Genomic DNA, 23,352 nt, shown 5'->3' on the forward strand with positions numbered 1-23,352 from the left:
TTGGTTCATTAACTACCATTAACATGTTATGCACAGAATGCTCTTTCCATGAAGATGTTTTCTTAGTTTTACCTTTAATATCATGCAGTTGTAATGAAAGCCAGATATTTTGTTTACTTTTTTTTTGCCAGAAATCATTGGAACAAAGCATAGAAATTGCCCTTCTCACCAACATGTTCAGTATTATTACTCTTACTGCATTTTTAGAGTCTGTACATTATCCTTAACCTTATGTTATTTCAGTTTAGCCACTATTAAGATTTTTTTGTTTCCTAAAAGTCCATTTATGTTCATACATTGTCTGATACAGTCTTTTTTTAGTGCCTTTGACCTCTTTAGAGTATTAAGGCACAGATTACAAGAAGATGTGCCTTTGAGTCCACAGATATTAGTAACTCTTAAACACTGTTCATCTTTTTACATTGCTCCATTTTGATCTTCTTACAGGTTTCTGTAATTTTCTGGGGAGAGGGGAGAGTGAGAAGCATAGGACAGAAAAAAAGAGGAAACCAACATGTGACCCCTTAACAAACCTATTTACTTTACAACCTTATTCAGTTACTGATTCTGTTTCCAGACAGATCAGATGTATGATCACATATTTAGTATGATCAGAGTTATGGCAGGTGTGCTTTTGTTACACTTTTAATTATTTGGTTTACTCAGGCATGTAATTCCTAGTGGGTATATAGCAGAATTTTGGAAGAATAAGAAAAATATATGTTGAAAATGCAAGGAAAAAGAATATCCCTCTAGAAAACTATTAATGAGTGTTGTTAACAATAAAAACAGCATTCATGGAAAATTAATTGTTAACTTACATATCACAAAAATTTAGAAGGCTCAGCTAAAGACAGCTTTCAGTGTATTTCAAAATTTGCTTAGTCAATAATATGTTTTAAGAATTCACAAACTTAACTTGGTGCAAATTCTTTTTTAAGAGTAAAAATACACAAACTGAAGTGCATTATTCTTCCATTACCCACTATTATTAAAAACTCTGGATTTGTTTCTCCTTTAAATAAAATCTCTAGGTGCAATAATGCCTTCATTTATAAGCCATCCCAAATCTCTGTTGTTTGCTATCATGGTAAGTTTGTTAGAAAATGAGGGAAGAACAAAGATGGAACCTGGCAATTGGAATATTAACAATTGTCTTTTGACAAATAATAAGTAAAGTTATTTTTCAAACAGTTCATTTTGAGCAAACTTGTTCAACTCTATTAACTCAATCACAAAAGTCTAAGCCCATTCCTGAAAAAGTATACATAGCCTGAATATAAACTGGGGTTTCCCTTCCTTCCCATTGAATCAGATTGAAAGGAACCTCAGGAAGTCTCTCGTCTAACCTCCTGCTCAAGGCAAGGTCAGTACTAATTTCAGATTAGGTTGCTCGACTCTTTTTCTGGTTGGGTCTTGAAAACCGTGAAAGACTGAGATTCCACAGTCTCTCTGGGCACCTTGCCCCAGTGCTTAATTATCTGCTATGAGATCTTGTTTTCCTTCTATCCAGTTGAAGCCTCCCTTCAGTTTATGGCAATTGTTTCTTGTTTTCCCACTGTGTATTTTACTAAAGAGCTTGCATCTGTCTTCTCAGTAACTTCCTTGTAGGTATGGGAAGATTGTTGATAAGTCCCCTGAAGCTATCTGTTCTCCAGGGTCAACAAGGCCTGCTCTATCAGCTGCTCCTCATAAGTCAAGTGCTCCCGTTCGCTGACCACCCTGGTAACCCTATTTTGAACTTGCTCCAATTTACACTCATCTTTCTTGTACTGAGAGGTCCAAACTGGTCACCATATTCCAGATCTGATCTGATGAGCGCTGAATAAAGCTATTGTCTAGATCTACACTCCTGTTGATACCCATGGCACACAGCATGACTCCTGTTTTGCTTACTGCCCACCAGGACCTCAGCTCCTTTTCAGCACAGCTGATGCCCAGGCAGTTACTCCCCAAGTGGTACTGATGCAGTCTGTTCCAGATTCAGGACTTTGCATTTGTCATTGTTGAGTGTCATGAAGTTCATGCTGACCTATTCCTTTAGCCTGTCTAGGTCTAAATACTTTTGAATGTCCACCCTGTCTTAAGTGTATTGACTACAGTCTCCAGTTTGGCGTTGTCCACAAGCTTTTGATTTAATTTAATTTAATTATTGGTTAAAGCAGAACTTTGCAAAAAGAAAATGTTCACCTTTAGGGTTAATCCGAAGATTTAAAAAAAAAGAAAAAAAAAATAACAGAAAACATTTTTTAGAAAGTAATGAGAAAATGTCACGTTGGATGAGTATGGAAATAGGAACTGAACGTGAACTGTTGCATGTCTACTCACACCCATCGTAATAACTGGTTCTATTTTAGAAGAGAAGAAAAGCCTACTGGAAGAGGAAAAAAAAAGGAAGAACAGAATACATTTTATACAACTGTAGACAAATCTGGCCTCGGGAGTTGTTTTAATTCTCGTTTGTTCCATTCCCAAAACCATACCTCTGGTTTCATAATCCAGGTCACACCTTAAGAGTATTTCCATTATATCTATCTTAGTGATAAATACATTTTATCAGAACTTCAAACACTTAAAATCATTGAGGGAAGAGCTGTATTGTGTAACGTGATACTCTCTAACCCAATCACCTCAATGAGTAATACGGCATTGCACTTGCATAGGACCTTTCATCTGGAAATTGTAACGCTCTTTACAAACATTAATTAATTAAACTTCAAACACCTGGGTGAGATAGGGAAGTATCCATACAATCTTTGGAACCAAAGTTGGAAAGACTTGTTAAGTCAGGCCATCAAATAATACTACCATAAAATTATAATCCAGTGGTTTTCAAACTCTTTTTTTTTTTTTTTTTCTTCCTTCCCTCTGTGCTGCTCCAGAGTCTCATAGGACATTTTCTCATTCTTTTTTCTTCATTACTTTGGGAACCCAAGTTGTAACTCCTCCCGTCAGGTGCTAGCAGTACTCGTTTTAGCTCTTTGGCACAGGCAGCCACACTGCTCTCCGACAGAAGAAAAAGGATGGGATAAACGCTGTAGTTGCCTCTTCTGTGATGGCAAATTCTGGCAGAAACTCAGCTCAGGCTTGCTCCACTGGCCCCTCGTTCCACACAGCTTCCCCACTGCCACAACAGCTGCTTCCCTGTCCTTTCCTCACCTTACAGGGTGAGGGCCTTTTACCTAAATTGCATCTGCAGCTCATCAAGCCCAGCCAGGAGCAGCCTGGGGCAGCCAAGAGGCACCGCTCCCAAGACTTCCAGTGGGATCTCATAAAATCCCCATCACAGACTCCTCCCCCTCTCTCTGCTTCCTTCTCCAGGTAGAGAAATGCTTTTGGGAAACTGTGTTTTTACAGAGGGGAAAACAGAAACATACAGAAATTGAGGCTCACCCAAGGATGTAGTGGATCAGTAGCAAATTAAGTATATGCATCTGGCAAGAGCCTGATGCAATTGTTTGCTCTATTTACTATGCCATGGTCTCTATAGGAAAGCCATAGAGTAGTCAAAACTTGCATTTTCCAATGACAAGGATGTTTCTCCTCAGAGACTTTTCATATCAGTGCAGTACTGCTTTGAAATGGAAACTCTTTATGCAAGAAGAACTTGATCTAGTAATTAAAAACTGTCATTCAAATAGGAAGTTTTTGATGAAGAGAATCATGGGAAGAGATTTGATTTATTTATGGGAAAACCTGTTGTGGTTACATTCTGAAGTGACTAATATTCAGGGTAACAATACAATGTACTTCACAGCCAGACTTGAGTTGTTTTTTTGGTCAATAGAAAATTACTTCCCACACCTTTCCAGTGAGCCTCTCATGTTCAGTTGTTCCCGTTTTTCTGACATTATGTTACATTTGCTGTTGTGGAACATCTGAGCCTCATAAATCAGGCACAGTGTTTCATGTACTGTAAACATCTAACCTCAGCAGGGCAATCAGTCCACCAAGAGTAGGTGTAAACATCTTGAAAGGAAAGGGGAAACTCTGGAGGGAGATGGAAGCACTTTGCGTAGTGAAAGTGGAGTCACCTGCAGCTAGGCAGAAAATGCTGTGTAGTAGACAAGGTCTGAGCACTTGTCTCTCTCTGGTTTTCTGATACCTGACCCAGTATTGCACATCAGTATCCTTCATCCATCCAGTAGTGTTAACAGACACCTCAACGAACATGATAGTGATGGCAATGCTGCCCTTCCTTAGCACGGGGATGACAGCATTCCTTCAGGAAGTGCAGAAATCTGTGTTCTGCGTTGTCCTCTATCTGAGGAGATCGGGACACAACGCTCCCCATTCCCAGGAGGATGCCATACCCACCAGCGTACATGGGGCAGTGTGGTTAAGGCCAGTCTCCACCCTTCCTTTTGAAGCATTGTGCTGCCAGAAACTAAGAGTTGTGGACCTAGAGGGAGAATAAGCATGAGGGAGTCTGAATCTGCAGACCAGTGAGAAGCAGAGCTGTTGAAGGAGTGGGGGAGCCCTAGCTGCCCTGCTGATACCTTCCTGTGACCTTTTGCTGCAGTGGCCCACCTTCAGATGGACCACTGCAGGTGGAGGTGTGGAGAACTAAATTAAAGCCATAAATGCTGTAGTCTGTTGGCTCTTCTTTTGGTGGCTTTTTTACCACTTAATATCACTACTGGAAAATTGATGTGTTTTACAGCAAATCTTAGACATCCTCTTTAAGGAGGATTATGCAAGTCACGAGATATGAAAATGTGCAGTCCTAGTTGTAGAACAGTTCTCTGTGAAATCTCTGTGTGTTGCCATTAGTGCTGAATCTCTCATCTTGTAGGACTGTTTCTGTGGTGGAGAGCTACCTGCTGTCAAATACAGGCCCTCAAGTGCATAAAATGTCTAAGACAGGTCAGTTGGCAAGACTGCAGATTTTCCTGAAGCCTAGGATGGTAAAACGTGAGACTTTCTGAAATGAAGAATGAGGGCTGCATTCAGAGCTGTTGTTCAGTCCTTCCAAATTCTAAAGTAGAAGAACTGCAAGGGTACAAAAATGGGGGTTGGGGGTGGGGTGTTTGTTTTGTTTTGTTTTGTTCCGCAGAATGCTGAAGGGATTTTTGATGTTATATTAGCCCGGTATTCTGAGTGTGGTGAAATATTATTGCATATTATACTTGTGCTATTGAAGTCTATTCTGTTAAAAGAATAGGGAGCTTGATGAATAAATAGCTTGAATGAAAGCCAAATTTTCAAAACTAGGAATCAGGTCTCCAAAGATACTTAGGCACCTCGTTCTTCATAAAAACCTTAAAATACCTTGTGGATCTGAATCCAGTAATCCACAGTAAAGTTGCTATATTCATTTTTGTGCACATGCTGTCATTAGTCAAATGCAACAATCAATAATAAAACTATTTTATTGACTAAGAGTCTGCCTTGAAATATGGGCTAGAGAATATTAGAACTAAATTTATTATTTTTTATTCAAACTAAGAAAAATCCAAGCTGCACTGTGGGACCAAAGTCTCTTAGGTAAAGAAATGTGAAGATAAGAATATGAAGGATAGTCATAGAAGGGGACCTGCATGGAGCAGAAGATTGAAGTTAGTGGTGGCAGCTAAGATGCCTTGCCGAGGGGAGGGGAAGGAATACTTGGTCTCAGGATGCCTGAATGTCAGTATCAGTATGTACACAGCAAAAACTTTGCTTGTGTGCATGTGTTCTGTAAGGTGACTGAAAGTCTATAAGGTAGCCTGGATTTTCAGGATCCAAACAGTCACACATGAAAACCTAGCAAAGATCAAAACACTTAACTATAAGGACTGACTAAATATTTTGGGGAAACTCTTTGGAGTTTTTAAGCAGTTCTGCTAGATGCTGGGTGTGATTAATGCCAGCCTATCTACTTGGCTCTTGGCTGTGTTGGAGCCCATCTGGCCAGCTGATGGAGACCAAAGGGCCTGGGAACCATTTGGTTTCTCCTTTCATTTGGTAACTCAAGACCTGCAGAGTTTCTGTAAGAGCTGAGCGTTTAGCAAGTGGTTTTCCAGAAATGGTTTGTTTGGTTTTGAGTATAAACAAAGGCAATTTCTACCATTCTCAGATCTTCTGAAATTGAATTGATATTTAAGTAAACCACAAGAGAAAACCAGGTCCTTCCATGTTCTTTCTTGGAATTTAATAATGGAGTTCAACAGATATCAACAGCGAACACATTGTTTTCAAAGCTAAGTAATTTGTGCGTCTTTACCATTAAGAGAATATATTGATTTTTAGGCCAAGTTTTGCATGAAATACTGATCTATGTGCCGTGGTCATGTATCAGAGCAAGTGTTGTCAACTGAAATAAAGTGTCTATGACAGTTGTAAATATCACATCTGGCACAGCTGTCTCCAAAATGAGTCAAAATCCCAATGAGCTTGAAAAGGTACTAGGATTGTTGATTCTCTTTGCCAGTTTTAAGCCACACCTCTCTGAAACATTGACATCTTTGAGTTCTTAGAAGCAGCTCCCTATTTCAGGAGGGCTGCCCAACAAGATTCTTGTTTTGCTTAAATAAAACAACTGATTATTGAGGCTGGGAGCATTCAGATGAGGAGATGGATTTGAATTACTGCAGGAAGTGAAGCCAGTGTTTGATGAACCTGGATCTCTCATTCTGTGAGGCATTTGTGTGTGAATGTGTTTCCAGGACAGGACGGTCAGGTCATGTTTGTTTAAAGACAGTGGTATGGAATACAGACCATATTAGAAACACTAAACCATCTTAGAGAATGATTTTTTGCTCTCTTAGAAATACTGTACTACTATTTAAAAGCAAACCAATGACTAATGCAGTGACTAATGCTTTGAGCAGAGACTTTCTGACACGCTAAAACTGCATGCGTGGCAGCTGAGCCACAAGTTTTTTGTCATCAGAAACTGACAAAACCAAGAGACATCCCCAGTCATCTGCAACAATATTGCTTAACCTCTTGAAAAGTGTAATATCCTTGTAGCTTGTCTAACATCTTAAGACCCTCAAAGGCCTTAAAAAAGAGTGGGATTTCTGAGGCTGAAGCATATCTTCTATCACTTCGGGGCCACATTTGAGCCATTCTGCAATGCTGATTGAGAAATGTGGCTTTACAGTGGTGGAAACAGTCGTTACTGATTGACCAAGGGAGAGTTTTGTCAGTGTGTACAGCTGTTGGTAAGAACTGACATGAGGTCCCTTTATACTCTCCAAGGGAAAGTTTGAACTTGCACTGGTATATCAGATATTTTGCGGTGAGGAAACTGAACAATCCAAGAAACATCTGCAGTGACTGGTTAACAGGCTTCTTTCTTCCAACAAGATACAGAAAGAGTTAATAACAAATGATTATCAGTAGAATAAGACTCATTACTACATACATAATTGATATTTTTTTCCCACAACATTCCAGCCAGTTACAGTGGCATGCCATCAGATAAAGACGGTAGATTTTTAAGTCTCTGCGAGAAGAGTAAAGATAACTCATATGTGGAACAATATACCAGCCAGTGTTGCATGCTCAATTTTCCTTAAGGTATAGCTCAAGAATAATTCCACTTTAAAGAAATCCACTGTGTCTGGGTACAGAACGAGATATCTGAAGTTGCCTTTTCTGTGATGTGGGGAAGGCAGGCAGGGGGTACATGTCAAATCCCAGTGACCAGAGACAGTTTCGGCATTTTAAAGCCCATTTAAGCTCTGCTGAGGTGAAATATTTGGCAAGGCTGAAAATAATAATTCAGATTATAAGAAGGTAAATGCCAAAGCGTGCTCTGCTTTGTTTATACACATGATGTATGAAATGTACATTATTTGACACCAAATTTGTCTGGAGTTACTGGTAATTTGTATAGGAGCCCTGAAGAAGCTTGGGGAATGCTTAGATTAAACCTGAAGACTAAAAAAACCAAAACAAACAAACAAAAAAAAAAAAACAAACCAAGACAGCTAAACAAAGCTCCACCACCAAAAATTAAAAAAAAAAAAGGAAAAAAAATACAATGGAAAATCCCTTAAAAAGAAAAAAAAAAACCACTTTAAAATTGTTCCTGAATTATTTTTGCAGCCTCAATGTTCTTCGATGTTCACAAACCTGTTTAGATAGGTTGATATTTATAAATGATTATTTAGAGAAGTATGTACATGTTTCTGATCTGTTTTGACAAACCATGATGAAACGGAAGAGAGAGAACATGCTTGCATCTGAACTTAATGCCAACTGGAGCACAGGCTGTTGACTCTTTCCCACAAAGCAATGTATTGTCTTGGGTAAATATATTTTTTATAATATGATGTAACTATAAGCATCTCCTGAATATTCTCCTCTTCCCAGGACTTTATTGAAGATCATCTTGATGTACGTTCTCTGAGGAAAACATTGTTCAAAGTTGTACTCCTAGCAGAGTTTTGAACTTTAATAATAATTTTGTTGTTTGGTGGTGTCTTCTCCAAGTCTAAATTAAATCAGATGTATTCCCTAGGAGATAATTTGCTTGAATTATTTTCCTTTTGAATAGGAAATAAAAACATTTATGATCAGCTCTTAAATGTCCCATTTTCCCTCTGGCTTTATGGTGAAGATGAACGTGAATAAGAATACTAGTCATTCCTCAATAATAATTGAAATAAATTCCCATGCCCCCCTCCTCTGTTGCTGAACACTTCCAACCTTGGACTGTTTTCTTCTCAGAATGTTTTGTAACTATTGTTCTCTTGGTTTGTCTGCTTTTGTTGCTGAAAGTTAAAAAATGCAGGATTTAGAACTTTTTTTTGTGTGTGTCTATGGATAGCCATAAGTACATGGTATTTGTTACAGCGTCTTTAAGGGTCCATGTTCTTTCTGTGGCTAATGACACTTCTTTTACGTATATTAATCCACAAAGACAATTTTAAATTCATTTACAAAATGAATCTTTGCTTTTTCGAAGTCCTGTGCAAGAGAACAATATAGATTATTAGTTCAGGGAGAAGAGGTGCTGTCCTGGTTCTGCTGCCTAGGTCTCTGCTGGAATCTGGAATGTCTTGGTGTAGCATCCTCATCATGCATTGTCTCGCTTCTCTCTTTGTGAAATGGATCTCTGTTTTCTTTTTCACCATTTTATGTTTTCTTTTTTGTCTTCCCTCCTATGGTTTGGGGTTTTTTTGTCATGGTTAGTACATTAAACTATGAGGCTATACAATGTAAATACTGCAAAGTGTGGGGGTTTTTTGTGGGGAGGACCTAAGCAGAGTGGAGGTAGATACCCTGGTAGGGTAATTTTGCAACTGGAAAATGGACAACTATTTTGTAGTTGCTGAATCTTAAACAAATTTAGTTCAGCAGGATTTCTGTGGCATAGGCACATAGTCCTTCCGTGCTAGCTAGAGTTAACTTAAACAATACATTTAAATGGTTAATAATTCTCCTTTTTTTTCTTGTTTGCCTTTGCAGGTCAATCAAATTAAACTATTTCTTTTCTGTTTCTCTGCCCCTTCCCTGCCATGTTTTCAGTCCCACTCTTTCTATGTCAGTCTGTACCTCCATGTCAAAGTGATATTCAAAAGTATGTTGCCTTCTACCCAACATGAAAAATGCTGGGTAGTCACTGCTCCAGAGTATTCAACTGGAATGAAATGTTAGGTGGAGTAGAATTAGGTGGCATGAGAGGATTTTACTCAAGAAGAATACAGCATTTAAGCCCTGTTTGAACATGAAATGTCTGAACAGTGCTGTTTGAGTAAGGGTGATTTGGGTATCTCTAAGTAAAGAGTAGTTTCACCTTCCACAAGAAGGTGAGCAAATTCCATTGAATAAGAACTTTCCTGCGTGCTCTTTTGTGTGATCACCAACAGCCAAATTTGTAAATTTTGTTCTGTTGGAGTTATTTTTCCACTTGATAAAATCTTGTTGAAGTCATAATGATCTGACTACAAAGGCAAGAACAGTGCAGGCGATGTGAAAGAGACAGCCAATACAAGGCGGTGGAGAATCTGGCCCTGGTTTACATATGCCTGCTTTGGGGTTTATATAGCTTTATTGTGTTTGTTTTATTTTATTCTGGGCTGTCTAAGTATTTCACAGATGGTTAACTCCCACAGAATGATTATGAGGCTTTATTTGGTGTATTTTACAAACCGTCAGACCGAAGATCTGAAAAGTTGAATGGTTTGTCCAAAACCCCACTCTCTCAAAATCTGCCATAAGGTCTGTAATGAAATCCCAGTTTCATTCAGAGTCCCACGCTCCTGCATGTGTCCTCTGCAATCACTCTGCCGATCTGATTGTGCCAGCTGCAGGCTTCCCTGGCTTTTCTCTATCAAGTTCCACTGGTACAACTGCCTCGGAACGCATCTGGGTTCGATTCGGTCGTATTACGCAGTGATAAGCACTGCATGCAAGTTGATCAGAAAATATGTGGCTGGTAAACACCAGATTCCGCCTTTCCTGAATGATTAGCTGGCTTTTTGAAGTCCTAATGATTTTAATTTGGCTTGGAGTCAGTGAGTAAGAGTATGCAAAGCCTTAGCCAAAGTACCTATTTATTTATTTAAATTTTATCAGTACGTATTTCTTCAAAGAAGAGAACCTATCTCTTTGTCTAAGCACTTTTTAATAAATGTATAAGTATATAAATGTATAACTACCAGGTAAATCAGCTTGAATTCTCTCCATTGTCTCGGAGATGACAGCAGTTAGTACAAACGTTGTTTTCCTTGGTGAATAGAGTTTATAGACTATTTCTGAGTTGTAGGAATGATATTGTCTGTTCAATTTTTTTTTTTTTTTTCAGATTTTTAAAAAAGTAACACAACTTGTTTTCCCTATGTTGGTTCTGTCTATTTTCATAACACGTGTTTGTTTTTATTCCCCAAGAAAAGGATATTCGTAGATCAGTGATTTGTTCAAAACATGAATGGAATTTTTCTAGACACTCTAGAAAAATCGCTCACTCTATCTGTTCATCTTCTGGACCTGGCTCTTTAAAACTTGTCAAAAAAGAATATTTTTCCTTTTTCCCTCCCAGGTTCTCTGGAGGAGGAAGATTGTCCATGTTTGTGGATGTTTTCAGATATTTGCAGAATTAATGTTAAAATTTGAATACTGCAGTAAAACAAATTTTTTTAAAAACCCCTCTACAAAAGTAGTTCTTTACTTGTGAGAGACATGTTTAATGAGGATGTTTTTTATTTTCTTTCTTAAGGAGTGGTTACGTAGTCTAGTGCTATGCTGAAAAAACTACACTTATTCAAGGCCCCAGAGATATCCTATGCTTGGTACCCCAATTTAATCATTATGTTGAACTGTATATGATAAATTTATTGCATTTTTAAGGAACCTGTCCTTAACTTTTATATACTACAGTATGTCACAGATGGTGATTTAAATGATATTTGTAATTAATCCTTAAATAATTCAAATTAAATGGGATAGGACTAAATATACTGAAAAATCAACGTGTGCAAGTATAGCTTTGCAAGTGAAATACTGCATCTGTTTTATATGAAGTGACTATATATTGTGCTGTGCAATATTACTGATATTTTAAAGTTTTTCCACGAGCACTTTCTTCAGCTGTATACCAAACAGTATTGAAAAACGCTAGCAAAGGAAAATAATAGTATAAGCTAGGTGCTCTAAGATGTGAGCATTTGAAAGTGGTTAATAATTTCTTGTAGATTTCTGTGCATACAATTTATAAAATTAGATGCAATTATGTTGCTGTTGTTGATTGAGGTGCTTTACTCGGTTTCCATGTACTTCATGGAACTGGAAGCAAAGGAGTGGGCGCGTTTCCCCTGGTGCCGAGTCCCTGGTGCCGAGTCCCTTGTGTCAAGAAAGTTGACAGCGATCTCGGCAGTGTGGAATTTTCCCACCTGTGCAAGGGATTAGCTCAGCTCTTCTGCTTCACCGTGGGTTTTGTCATTGACAGGGATCCAGGCCACTTGGAGATCTGCCAGGCTCTTGGCCATCAGGAAGTTTTGCTTTAAGGAGTTGCGCAGGCAAAAATTGCACGTTTGGAAGTTCCCTCACAGGTCTTTGAATTTGTCTGCCAACTTGTTTAAGTTTCTTGTTTCAAACAGAAGTTTGCAAACTGTTTTTTGTAATTTTGGAAGTTGTCCTCATAGTACCTTTTATTAATTTCTTTCCTGGAATCAACAGCTCCAGTTTTTCAGATTTTTTTTTTTTTTTTAAACTTACAAGTATGTACACCACAATTATGTCTTGATTACGTGTCCTTGAAGTCCCTTTGTTGTGGCAGTGTCTTTTTCAATAATATACCATGTGTATTCAGTTTTTTATTTATATAAGAACAAAAATATTTTCTGAATTATTTTTTTTCTCACATAGCTTCTTTTTCTTTCTTTTATTTTTTTTTTAACTTCACTGCTCCTACACATGGACTAAAGTACTGAACTTGTAGACTGATACCCAAATCTCTTTCTTGAGTCAATACCATTAATTTATAAGCCAGTTAAGTATTTGAGTGTATTGCATTTGTCAATATTGACTTTTCCCTGCTATTATGTTTCTCATTCTCTTAGGTTAGTTAGGTGTATCTGAATCTCCTCTGGTCTAGACTTACCCACACATTTTTGTGTCATTTGCAGGTTTGTCACTTTTCTGATAAGTCTTTTTTTTTTTCTGATAACTAACACATGTGTAGCTACCACATCCTCCAGAACGATGTGGTTCCCACCAGTTCCTACCTGTTCAGCTTTCCACAAGGAAAAAGGCACTGTTTATTTCTAATCTCTGGTTTTTGTCCAAGTTATTGAAAAATTTTTGTCCCTTGTAGCACAGCTATTTAGTTACACCAGATATCTTTCTGGAAATCCAGATAAACCATTTCTCCTTTATTTTTTTCCTGGTGCATTAAGAATTGTATCAGATTTGTGAGGTACAATTTACTTCTGCTAAAACTGTGGAGAACAAATTCTACCTGTGATCTATGTGTTTTCTACTTATGTTTTAATGATTGATTAGACTAAATTGTTGTCTTATCTAAAATACATGTATGCTGGTCTAAAAGTTCCCTGAACAATCCCATAAGGCTTTTCAGAATGAAAGTGCAGTATTTGCTACCATGCAGTCCTTAAAAAAAAAAAAAAGTGACAGTAGTATAATAATATTTTGTTAGAGGTTCAATCAGCTTATTCTTAAATTCTTTAATAGTTTTGACTGTATATATTCTTTGTGGCTTACTCACTTAATGCCTTTTTAATTTCTGTGTTGTTTTGCTCCTTCTCCCCTCCTCTCTTTGGGTACCTATGTCCCCAGTGGCATCTCATCTTTTTATGTAGAAAGAATAGGTTCAGGGTAAGTATCTTTCTAATACGTAGTTGGCAAAAAAACTGATGCAAGAAACTGTTTATCTTTTCAGCAACACCCTCATTTTCTTTAATTGCATCTTCACCTCCTCTAATCCAAAAGACGTACTTGTTCTCCCCTAACCGTCTTGGTGGTTATTGCGTGGTTTTTACCCACAGCTGTTTACTTCAGAGCCCAGTTTAGACCTCTTTGTTTCTTTCTTACACTATGAGTCTTATAATCTGCTTTGTGGGCTTCACAAACATTGTATTTCCATATTCTGCATAACTTTGCATTGGATTCCTATAGGTGGAATGGCTGTAGGGCCGTCTAAAATTGTACAACAGGTCTATAAACTGAAAAAGTGCTATGCTTGTTTGGAGAGGACTTATTTCACTTTCAGGATACAAAATTCATCTTAGCACTTAGTGCATACATTCTTGCTTATAGTCTCTAACATTTGGTTTTGAATTTCTTGTGTTAATATTTTGGTTTCTGCTGATTTAACAGGTTTTAGATGCTGGAAGACTGAAAGAATATGGTGAACCTTACATTCTGCTGCAAGAACAAGATGGCTTGTTTTACAAAATGGTGCAACAAGTGGGAAAGACTGAAGCGACTTCTCTGATTGAAACAGCAAAACGGGTAATTTTAGAAGAATTGTTAATTAAGTTTGTCTCTGCAGTTTGTTTAGCTCAAGTTGGCATATTCAGTATTATAGTAAGCCTTCCACTAAATAATCCGTTGCCTTTGTAAAGCAAAGCCATCATTTTCAGTGCTTCTTTTAGAGGGATATACCCAGACTTCCAAATGATAAGTGTATTTATGTACCCCAGGTTGAAAGACTGGATTTCTTGCATCCTTCTGTGTGTACACAGAACCGTATGTGTAAATAATGTATTACATACTCACCTATGCTGGGCATTGATCTTATAAAGACTTGCTATAAAACATGTTAAGGCTGCAGAGCCCAACACTTCTCTATTATTTCTATATTTTTAAGAGGGCCCATCAAATTTTAGTTTGAGGTTCAGTACCTGTGCATTATATTATGTGTGATCACATTCTTATTTTTGTGCTATCGCTTTGTTCTTGCACCCTTGCTCTGTTCTGCATGTAGGATAAGCAGGGCTCAATTAAGAAACAGCTGTTGAATGTTTTGTTGCCGCCTTGTTCCCTACAAGGCTCTGTGCCTGGTTTACTACTTACTATTCAAATCCTACTCTGAGTACAGAATTATTAATGTAATTGTGAGCATTCCTCTGGCAATCAAAGTGTTTAATCAAGGGTTTAATTTTGATAATACGCCTCTGAGGTGAGGCTATATCATCTCCACTTTTCAGACTGAAAGCTGAAGCAGAGATAAGAAGGTAAAAGAATGACCTCTGAGGAACTCATTTTGACTAGCTTTTTGGCTTGATTTCTTTTTTTCTTGGTAATTTACCACACAGGATGTCCAGATCAAGGTTTTATTTCTCTCAATGCCGATGAAGTTTCAGCACTGTTTCAGTTGAGTTTGGCGGCAACTTGCTTCATAGGCATGTAACTTTACTTTCAGCAGGCAAGTAAGGCACTGGTATTAGGCATGTAGAGACCTAAGAGAGCCTTTTCAAGACAAGAGGCAAAGATCTTCTCTCTAGCCTCTGTGCTTTCCTCTCCTTAAGTTGCTGGATGCACAGAGCAGAGCTAGGGAACACAAAGTCCAAAGTGTTCCCTGGGGAAACAGGAGAGAAATAGGCAGGAAGCAACACATAAAGACAGGAGACAAAATGACAGGTGCCTGGCTATTTCCTAGTAAAAATGGACGCATTCTCACAAGCTGTTAAAAAAAAAATGAAAAATTGTGCTGCTGTCATGGAGGCTATTGTACTGGACTTTTTGAAGGTTAGGAAAGAGACTTCTGTGTCTGTTCTTCAGAATTTTTTTAGAGTTACTAAAATCTCCTTTTTTTTATTTTTAAAGAGTTTTTCAAGTCAAGCTTTGTAGCTCAGAGCGTACACTGTAAATTAATGTGTGACACTAGTTGCAGAACTGAGGAAACAGCTTTGTCCTTAACTAGGCTATGTAATGAGTCCTGCTGTCCTTCTCCATTGCTGCAATGTAGCTTCATGTTTTATTACTAGAAAGGCATGGGTTAGCCATGGTTTTTTATAGTCTGTGTGTGACAGTCTGGAGGTTATATAAATGATGTTTCAAAGGATATTTTCAAATTCTTATGACCAGTGCTTGTCTGTAAAGTGAAGGCCAGCTTCCTAAGGTTTGGTCCTTGGAATGGCAAGAGGTGAGGCTGTCCAGCTGTCATCTGTAGAGATTTAGCCATGTCATGCTGTCTCTTCTTCCTTCCCTGCAGCCCTCGCCAATTGCACAATTGCATTCAAGGATAGTTCAAAATATATAAAAATAATTGCCTGATGTTACTTGCCCATATAGTCATCTGCAGTTACCACATCAATGTTATGTGATTTTGTACAGGAAGGGAAGAGTTCCAGGAACCAGTCTCTGCTGAAATGTGGTTTGATGAAAAAGTTTGCTAACTCCCAGGCTAGAAGGCAGATACAAGCTTTAGCATCTGCCAAGAATGCAAAGTATGGTGCTTATCCACACTCAGCCCAAAAATATGGGAATCGAGAGACTGTATCTCCAGTCAGCAGCTACCCAGAAGCACAGCTACAGTCCTTTCTGTTTAAAGGACTTGGACATTAATTCAGATTTCATTATTGCTGTCCCTTGTGCTTCATGCGTACTTTCAGAGAAGTTGCTTAGTCAGAAGAGCTGATTCTGATGGCTTTTCTTTTTGCACTGGCAAGTCTGTTACATGTATTGCTGTTGGTTGGTCTCATACATTCCTACTGTGGTTACTAAGAACTGGTTTTATGGAGAACAGCTTTTTTCTGTTGTTGAAAAACAGCATGCTGCACATAAAAAGAAATGGTAATACGGCATATAAACATACTTTTCAAAAGGCGTTACAGTGGGTTGCTAAGTAAAATTGTTTGGAATGTGGCCATGCTTTGGCAATGATTATTTGATTTATTGCATTTTGGACCTGAATCTTGTGCAGAACAAACTTGTTGCAAGAGCTTCTTTCAGTAAGGTGAGACTTTAAATGGATTTTCTGGAACATTATGGATTCTGCATATATCCTTCAAGTGAAAATGAAGAGGGACTGCACACCTTAACTTGGAAGACTAGTTTGGACATTCATGAAGAAACCTAGTTTTTAAAAAAATCTCATGGCCATCTCAGCTAAGCATTGCAAGATCAAGCTATTGCTGGAACCTTAGCTCAGACTTCCAAATTGATCCAACGTAGCTATTTGTATGTCTCTCTTGGTCGCTCAGTGTCCTCATTTTTTGTGGGAATATCAAAGAAAACAGCATGGGCACGAGTCAAATTGGAGACTGCTTGAGTGTATATTAACTAGCTTGTGAGCCTGACTACGTTAGAGTTGTGCTTGGGATTGTAAGGCTGGGTTTTTATCTTTGCTCAGTTTACGAGCTATTAGAAGAAAACCCTATGGGAAAGTGAGAAATAGTCATTAAACAGTTCAAAAGGAAAAAAAGTACTCTATTATTCAGAGAAACAAAAGTTTGTGTGTTCTCCTGTGGCCTTGGAAGCATTGAGAGAGGCTTTTCCGCACAATTTGGTGGCATCAGGATAGGGCTGGTTTTCTGTCAATCAGTTTTTGAGTACTTTGAGGGAAAAATAAGGGTTATTTTATTTTAAAGCTATGAATGATGTGTAAATATTAAAATCCTAGGTGTTATCTCACCTGAGTGATTACTTTTAAAAAGGTTGCAGCTCTGTTGGCAGTGGAAGAAACTTGTGTAAAGACTTGGGCATTTAATATCTTGAGGGACTGGGCTCAGGGGAAGAATTGAAATGAGACAGTTGAAAAGCATCTGCCATTTCATTACGTCTCTAGTAATGTGCCAAGGTTTTCTATCAACTTTAAAAAAAAAAAATTCACATTCAAAAGCTGCATGAAAAGTATGCCAAAGTTTTATGTTTTAACCCAGGAACGGGATGGGAATACACAACTGGTGCTGCCGTCTCTGCAGCGTGTGTGCAGGCAAGCGCCTGATTAACTTTCCTCCGTTGCATCCGATCGTGCCTGGTTACTGAGGAATGCCTCTTGACGGGACTTCCATTTTTTTTTGTTGATTCAAATCAAACCTTAATATTCTTTGAAACTTGTAAAGATGCATATATCCTGCGTTAGTGTGTGTGCGCACAAAAGACGACAGTGATACTTACAGGAATGTTTTTATACAATGACTATTTCTTTTTTATCCCATGTGTCTTATATATGTATTCATATATCCGGAAAGGACATTATTATCAAACAAACTGAACTTTGTTGACAACGCTTTCAAATATAAACTGGAGAAATGTTTCATAAGCTGTAGTCAAAGCAATCTGACTATGAGACCTAACTCGTGACACGTGTCAGCTTCAGAAAGATAGTGTATTTTCTGTTTTTAAAGGCTCAAACAAAACTTTTCACATTCTTCTTTGAAAAAAAATTGCATTTGAAGTCCTTTTTCACCCAAACACATTTTTAGATAAGAGCACACAAGTCTTGACATTATTTCATTTTGTTATGCGCATCTGTCAGGGAACAGAGATATGATACAGCTACTAAAAACTGATGATTGTGGAACAGTGAAACTTGACAGCATTTCATTTCCTTTATGTTCTGATTATACATTTATCAGGAAACCTGTATCTCTCCTAGTTGAGCTAGAAATTGGTAGAATTCAGGAACTCAAAGGCTGGGCAAAGAACTGTCCTATTATTTGGTATCATCTTACATTTTAGAGAAGTTGCTTGGTTGAGTCATTGTTAAAGCTTTTGCTTCTTCTTTCATTATTGTGGTTCGCTATCCAGAGATCACATTTCTATAGGCCCTATAACTGCTCTGCAGCACAAATTAAACGCTGGGATATTTCATACGTATACCTTGAAGTTTCAATGGTTGTCAATCACAGTTTGTAAAATATAGGGATTACAACCTGATATTAACATCCAAATCCATTGTGTTCATTTTATGTGTGAAAATGAGAAAGCCTTGTGCAGACGCAAGATTTCACAGGTTCTTTGTCATCCTGTTTTTAATTTATCTCCATGTTTTGAGCTAGTAAAATGATTTTACTTATCAGTTTAATATAAAGTGATAAAACATATCTATTTATCTGAATTACCTGAATTCAAGTGGATCTACAGGTTGTGTGGGATTTTTCTCACACTTTCTTATAATGTAAAATGGTATCATAATTTTACTAATTTTCCAGTTACACACAGTTACTGGATGCCATTAACCTGAAGTTCTTGTTAGGATTTCTTAAGGAGACGTATTTATCTCTACTGTGTTTATCTCCATAAATTTTATTTGAAACTAAAAGATGCTTGATGTGTAATTACTCACAGAATCTGATCTTTTTCCTAGGTGTACTTCAGCAAGAATTACCCAGAAGTAGTTCAGAATGGTCAGCTTGCCACAGATTCCTCCTTGGATCCTTCCTCAGGATTGTGCATAACCGAAACTGCACTGTGATTCCTAATAACTCTAACTGTTTTCCATAGAATGTAAACCTGAGATCATCTAAACTCAGTGACAATGTTTGCAAGTGTCAACGGGAGAGGAAAGGGAGGGGGCGATTCTTTGCACTGGACATCCTTCCTATTTAATACTAAGAAGAAAATTTTTACTGTCCCTCTTTCTTTAATTTCAGTGCAATATGTTTTCCTTTCCAACTAATTATGTTTGTATTGCCAAGAAAATTAGGCAGACTCAGCTTTTATTTGAAAGTTATGTGGTAAAGATCTCTTTTATTTAAACAGGTGCAGGACACCTAACAGGTCTAGGGTGCGTATGTGGAGCTTACTCAAAAAAAAAATTGGAATGCATCTTTTTTCTCTTTTGGAAATACTTTGTGAGCAAGCAAAACCAAAATTTTTTCAGTGTCTCTTTAGCACTACAGCTATGTCTAAATAGCAGATTCAGTAGTGTACAACTTAGTCGCCTAATGTATCTGTCCTTCTGCCTTTCATAAGTAGCTATGCAGGTTGGTAGAAAAAAGAACAAGCCAAAAATACTTTTTCTTTCTGATAGCAAAAAGTACTATATATTTTTTTTATAAATAATTCAAATGATGCTGTTCAAGATGAATGTAAATATTAGTTTTATTTTGCTAAAATCCAAATGCTGAAAAATCAGTCTCAATCTTCTATACTTTAGAAGAAATTTACCACATTTGCACTGAAGAAATATTTAAATAATTTAACATACATTCCTTTTTTTTTTTATCCAGGTTATCAAAGAAAAAAAGGTATTAAAATAACTTGAGGAAACATTTGAATGACATGTCGTTATACCTAAATACCGTGTAGTATAAAGTTATCTTCAACACAACACATTGAAATGTATACGTTATTTGCATTTATTGTGCCTTAATATTTGTGCCTTCAAGCCAAAGCTGTAACTGCAGGGTACACAACAAATTCATTAAATATTTGTTAAAAGTGTTTAACCTTAGTATATTTAAAGTTTTGCATCAGAGGTTCTGTTGAACTTGAGCCGTTTGAAGTTCCAATCCTACCAAAATAGGTAGGAAAGTACAACCTGTAGTTTTGAATGGCTGCTGCTGGTAGTGAGAGGAATGCAGTGAGAGAGGGGATCGGTATTCTTAAATTATGTCCTGATTCAGCAAAGCACTTCAACACAAAGGCATTATTCCCATGCTTAAAAAAAAAACTCAAGCAAGTGCTATGCTGCTTCAGGTTTTTTTTGTATTTAGTGAGATACCTACTCTTTGAGGTCCGGCAGAAAATAAATCTGTTCATTTTACTGTCTAAAGGGCACAGAAGAGACTAAAAGGCAGCAGGTCTCTTCAGGACATGGAAAATGCTGTGCTTTTAAAAAAAATACTAAAGATGCTTGCTGTTACCTTTGGAAGACAAATGTTATTTACCCAGCGTTCACCCAGTGGTCTAAAAGTAAGGCAAACACAAGTGTTTCTCATTTCAGGCAAGTTATTGATTCAAATACAAACTTACTCTCTCCTTATCGGAAAGTAAATTGAGGCCAAAGCCCGTGCCTCAGCACAAGAGTTCACCTAGGATGACTCTGTCCTGCGCAGGAGTCAGCCCAGGGGTGAGAGGCAGAATCCTGGGTCCCCTGTTGCAGCGTCTTCCCTGCAGCGAGGCTCAGAGGCTCGCTGTCCTGCTGTGAGCTCCTGGGAGAGAGGGCAGGACCTCTTGCTACCTGCAGTGCCACCAGCCAGCTTCCTCTGGTGGGCAGGGGGAAAGAATAAACATCAGGCATCTGGTTTTGCTGGTAACATCCTCTTCTGTCGTTAGCAGGAAGTTACAAAATGAAATGCTCCTGTCCCTAGCTTTCTTTTGGCAGGTCATGACACTTCTGTGGTGAGCACCTTGCACTGTAAGAAATCCCTTTGATATCAGTGTAACTGAACTTTGTGCAGTGATGCACAGCATGAGGCTTATGCTACATCTGGTGCTAAATAGCAGATGGTCAGGGACAGTTGCTTGTCCCCAAAGCCATGTGGCACAGATTGGCTCATGTAAGCAGTACTTAGGGCTAATCATTCTTAGAGCACACCAGCCACAGCCACTTTTCTCTCTCACTTGGCCCTTGATCTTCTCCGGGCTTGTGCAGTCCACTTATGGACCTGGCACACAATTATCATCTAGTGTGTTTTGTTGGGATTTCCTTTTCAGTTTGAACTGTCTGAAATAAGGATAGGGCTATTCTGCAGCTCAGTAGAGTGATGTGTGTGTTGCAGAGGTACGTGAAGATGTAGAGAAGCGTAAAGTCACATGGGATAATGCTGGGGGGCTCTGTAGCCTGAAGAAAGCTTAACCTTGCATGGTCTTGTCTGTTAACTGCTTTTTGAGAAGGGATCCATGTTGTGGACCATGTCCAAACTCTGCTCGTGGAGAGACCTTGCTAGAGTGGTCCAAAATAGAGCTAGGGTGAGCTGGCAAGTATGCCAATGTAGACACTTAATAGAGTCTGATGCTTGAGCTCCTTTAGTTACCTTTTTTATTGAGCAGTGCGGACATATCCAGAGTCTAACTGTGTTTTATCATAGTGAACTCTTGATTTCTAAATAGTTCATTTTTACAAGAGAGTAAGTATGGTGTATAATACACGGAGACTTTTAAATACTCAAAGAGAACAGGACTTTCTACTGGCCATATACCTTGAGTTTATATTTTTTTTTTTGTCACAGCCAAGGAGATATGCATGCGTAAACCAAGGGTATAATTACAGTTTTAGTTCATTTCAGCTCTGAAATGAATCAGTGGTAAGTTATATTTCAGAGCAGAGCTCCAAAACGCTGGCTGCTGCAGACTCACTGGTATGAGACCCTGACAGATCTAGCTATCAGTCTATGAGCTAGAATTAATTTGATCCTGTAGCTTTTTGAATGTGCACAAAAATGTTAGGTATCTCTGAAAATGCTGATTCTGCTTCTTCACATGTTTTGGCAGGATGTTACTGGCTCTAGGTATCAAATACCAGTATAAGAGAAAACTAATTTTTCACAAAATAACACTCGAAACCCATGAATTGCTGAGTAGAACAACTGATAGCAAGCCGTTCGTATCTGTCTTTGGCATTATAGCCATCTTTTCAGCTTAAAGTAATAAAAATATTTTAATCAGAAAATTGTTTTTTAGATTCTCTTGTTGGTTTTGTTGTTGTTAGTTGTCTTGTTTAGATGACTGTTGGTTAAGATTGACAGACACGTTTCATTTCAGTTGAGTAAAAAAAGTGCCATGTACCTGAATGGCAAAACTCAGATCAGGGATGAGAAAGGCCATCCTTTGGTGAAAGTCTTGCTCTTTTAAATGGACACTTTCCGGCAAAGTGGCTTTTTGTTTCCTTTTAAAGAGAAGTTCAAATAGTTCTAAACTTCCACTTTGAAAATTCTCATGCTTTATTGGGAAACAGCAAAGCTGTTTACTATAAGCTACATTCCTTCCTGGGGATCTTGGAAAAAGAACTCAGTCTCCTGAGTTATTCAAGCCGTTGAAATATTTCTTCACCATGAGGTGCCTTATCCAGAGCCTTGTTTCTAATAAAGATAATTTTATACAGTAATACTGAAAATCTTCAGTTACAGAACTGTTGTTTATTTGGTGTAAAGGACTAGGAACAGCCTCTACTTCTCTAGAGTTGTTCTTCAGACATTCATTTTGGTATCCTCCTCAAAAGACCACTGCAAGAGTCGAAACAAATACAGTTCTCAAGGATAAGTTATCTCGTGTTTTGATTATTTTAAGGGCAAAATTCTCTTAAGTGAACTGAACCAGAGCTCATTTGCCAGATAGGCATTGTCTTTGCAGTACCATTCGTACTGCCCTTTGGAAGAGAGAAGATCTTCTTCTGACCAACATCAGTAATGCTGATTGCTAACGTGATGTTGGCAGTTTCTTTTAACCTTCCCAATATGTGTTTAAAATAAGATTGCAAAAAGAGTTAGAAGGGGACAAAAAGATCCAAATGGTCTAGAAACTTCCCTGGAAATGCTGCTTTTTGTGTTAATCTGACCCTTCAAAATATCTCACTTCAAAGTTTGCCTCTTTTGGAGGGGGCGAGGAAGGGAGAAAGAGTTGGAATCACTAATTTCCTATGATGGTGATGAGCATCTGACACTTTAGCAGAAGAATGTGGCTTTCTGTATGTTTTACATTGTGTAACGGCGCACTACTTTTTCATCATTCTAACTCCGGTTTTGTTTTGGTTTTTGCATATGTGTAATAATTTGATTTTGGTATTGCTATGGAATGGTTTCTTTTGTTGACGTTCACATGACAACTCCTGTCATACAATAAAAGGCGTTTCTCAGAAGCATGCAGAAGTTTGTCATCGTTATGAATGTGTGGTTGAAGGCAGAAATGCTGGGGCTGAGCTAAGTCAGATCGTTCCTGAAATCTCCAAACAACTCTTGGTGGCCTCGCCAACTCCACAAGCTGAAAATCCTCCATTAGAGGTATAACACAGAATAATACATTCTAGCTTGATTTTACCAGTCGTCTGAGATCTCTCAGGTCACATTA

General features: G+C 38.0%; 1 protein-coding gene across 1 annotated transcript in view; it reads left to right on the plus strand.

Moving 5' to 3' along the window:
• ABCC4 (ATP binding cassette subfamily C member 4 (PEL blood group)) overlaps positions 1 to 23,142 on the plus strand; it is a 157,041-nt gene extending 133,899 nt beyond the window's left edge. The window contains exons 30-31 of the mRNA XM_086771389.1: positions 13,771 to 13,905; positions 18,710 to 23,142. Of these exons, the coding sequence (XP_086627515.1) occupies positions 13,771 to 13,905; positions 18,710 to 18,817 (243 nt within the window). The 3' untranslated portion in view covers positions 18,818 to 23,142. The remainder of the gene's footprint in view (positions 1 to 13,770; positions 13,906 to 18,709) is intronic.
• Positions 23,143 to 23,352: the final 210 nt, after the last annotated feature.

This window comes from Chlamydotis macqueenii, chromosome 1 (assembly GCF_036417535.1).
Source record: "Chlamydotis macqueenii isolate bChlMac1 chromosome 1, bChlMac1.mat, whole genome shotgun sequence".
Lineage (NCBI taxonomy): Eukaryota > Metazoa > Chordata > Aves > Otidiformes > Otididae > Chlamydotis > Chlamydotis macqueenii.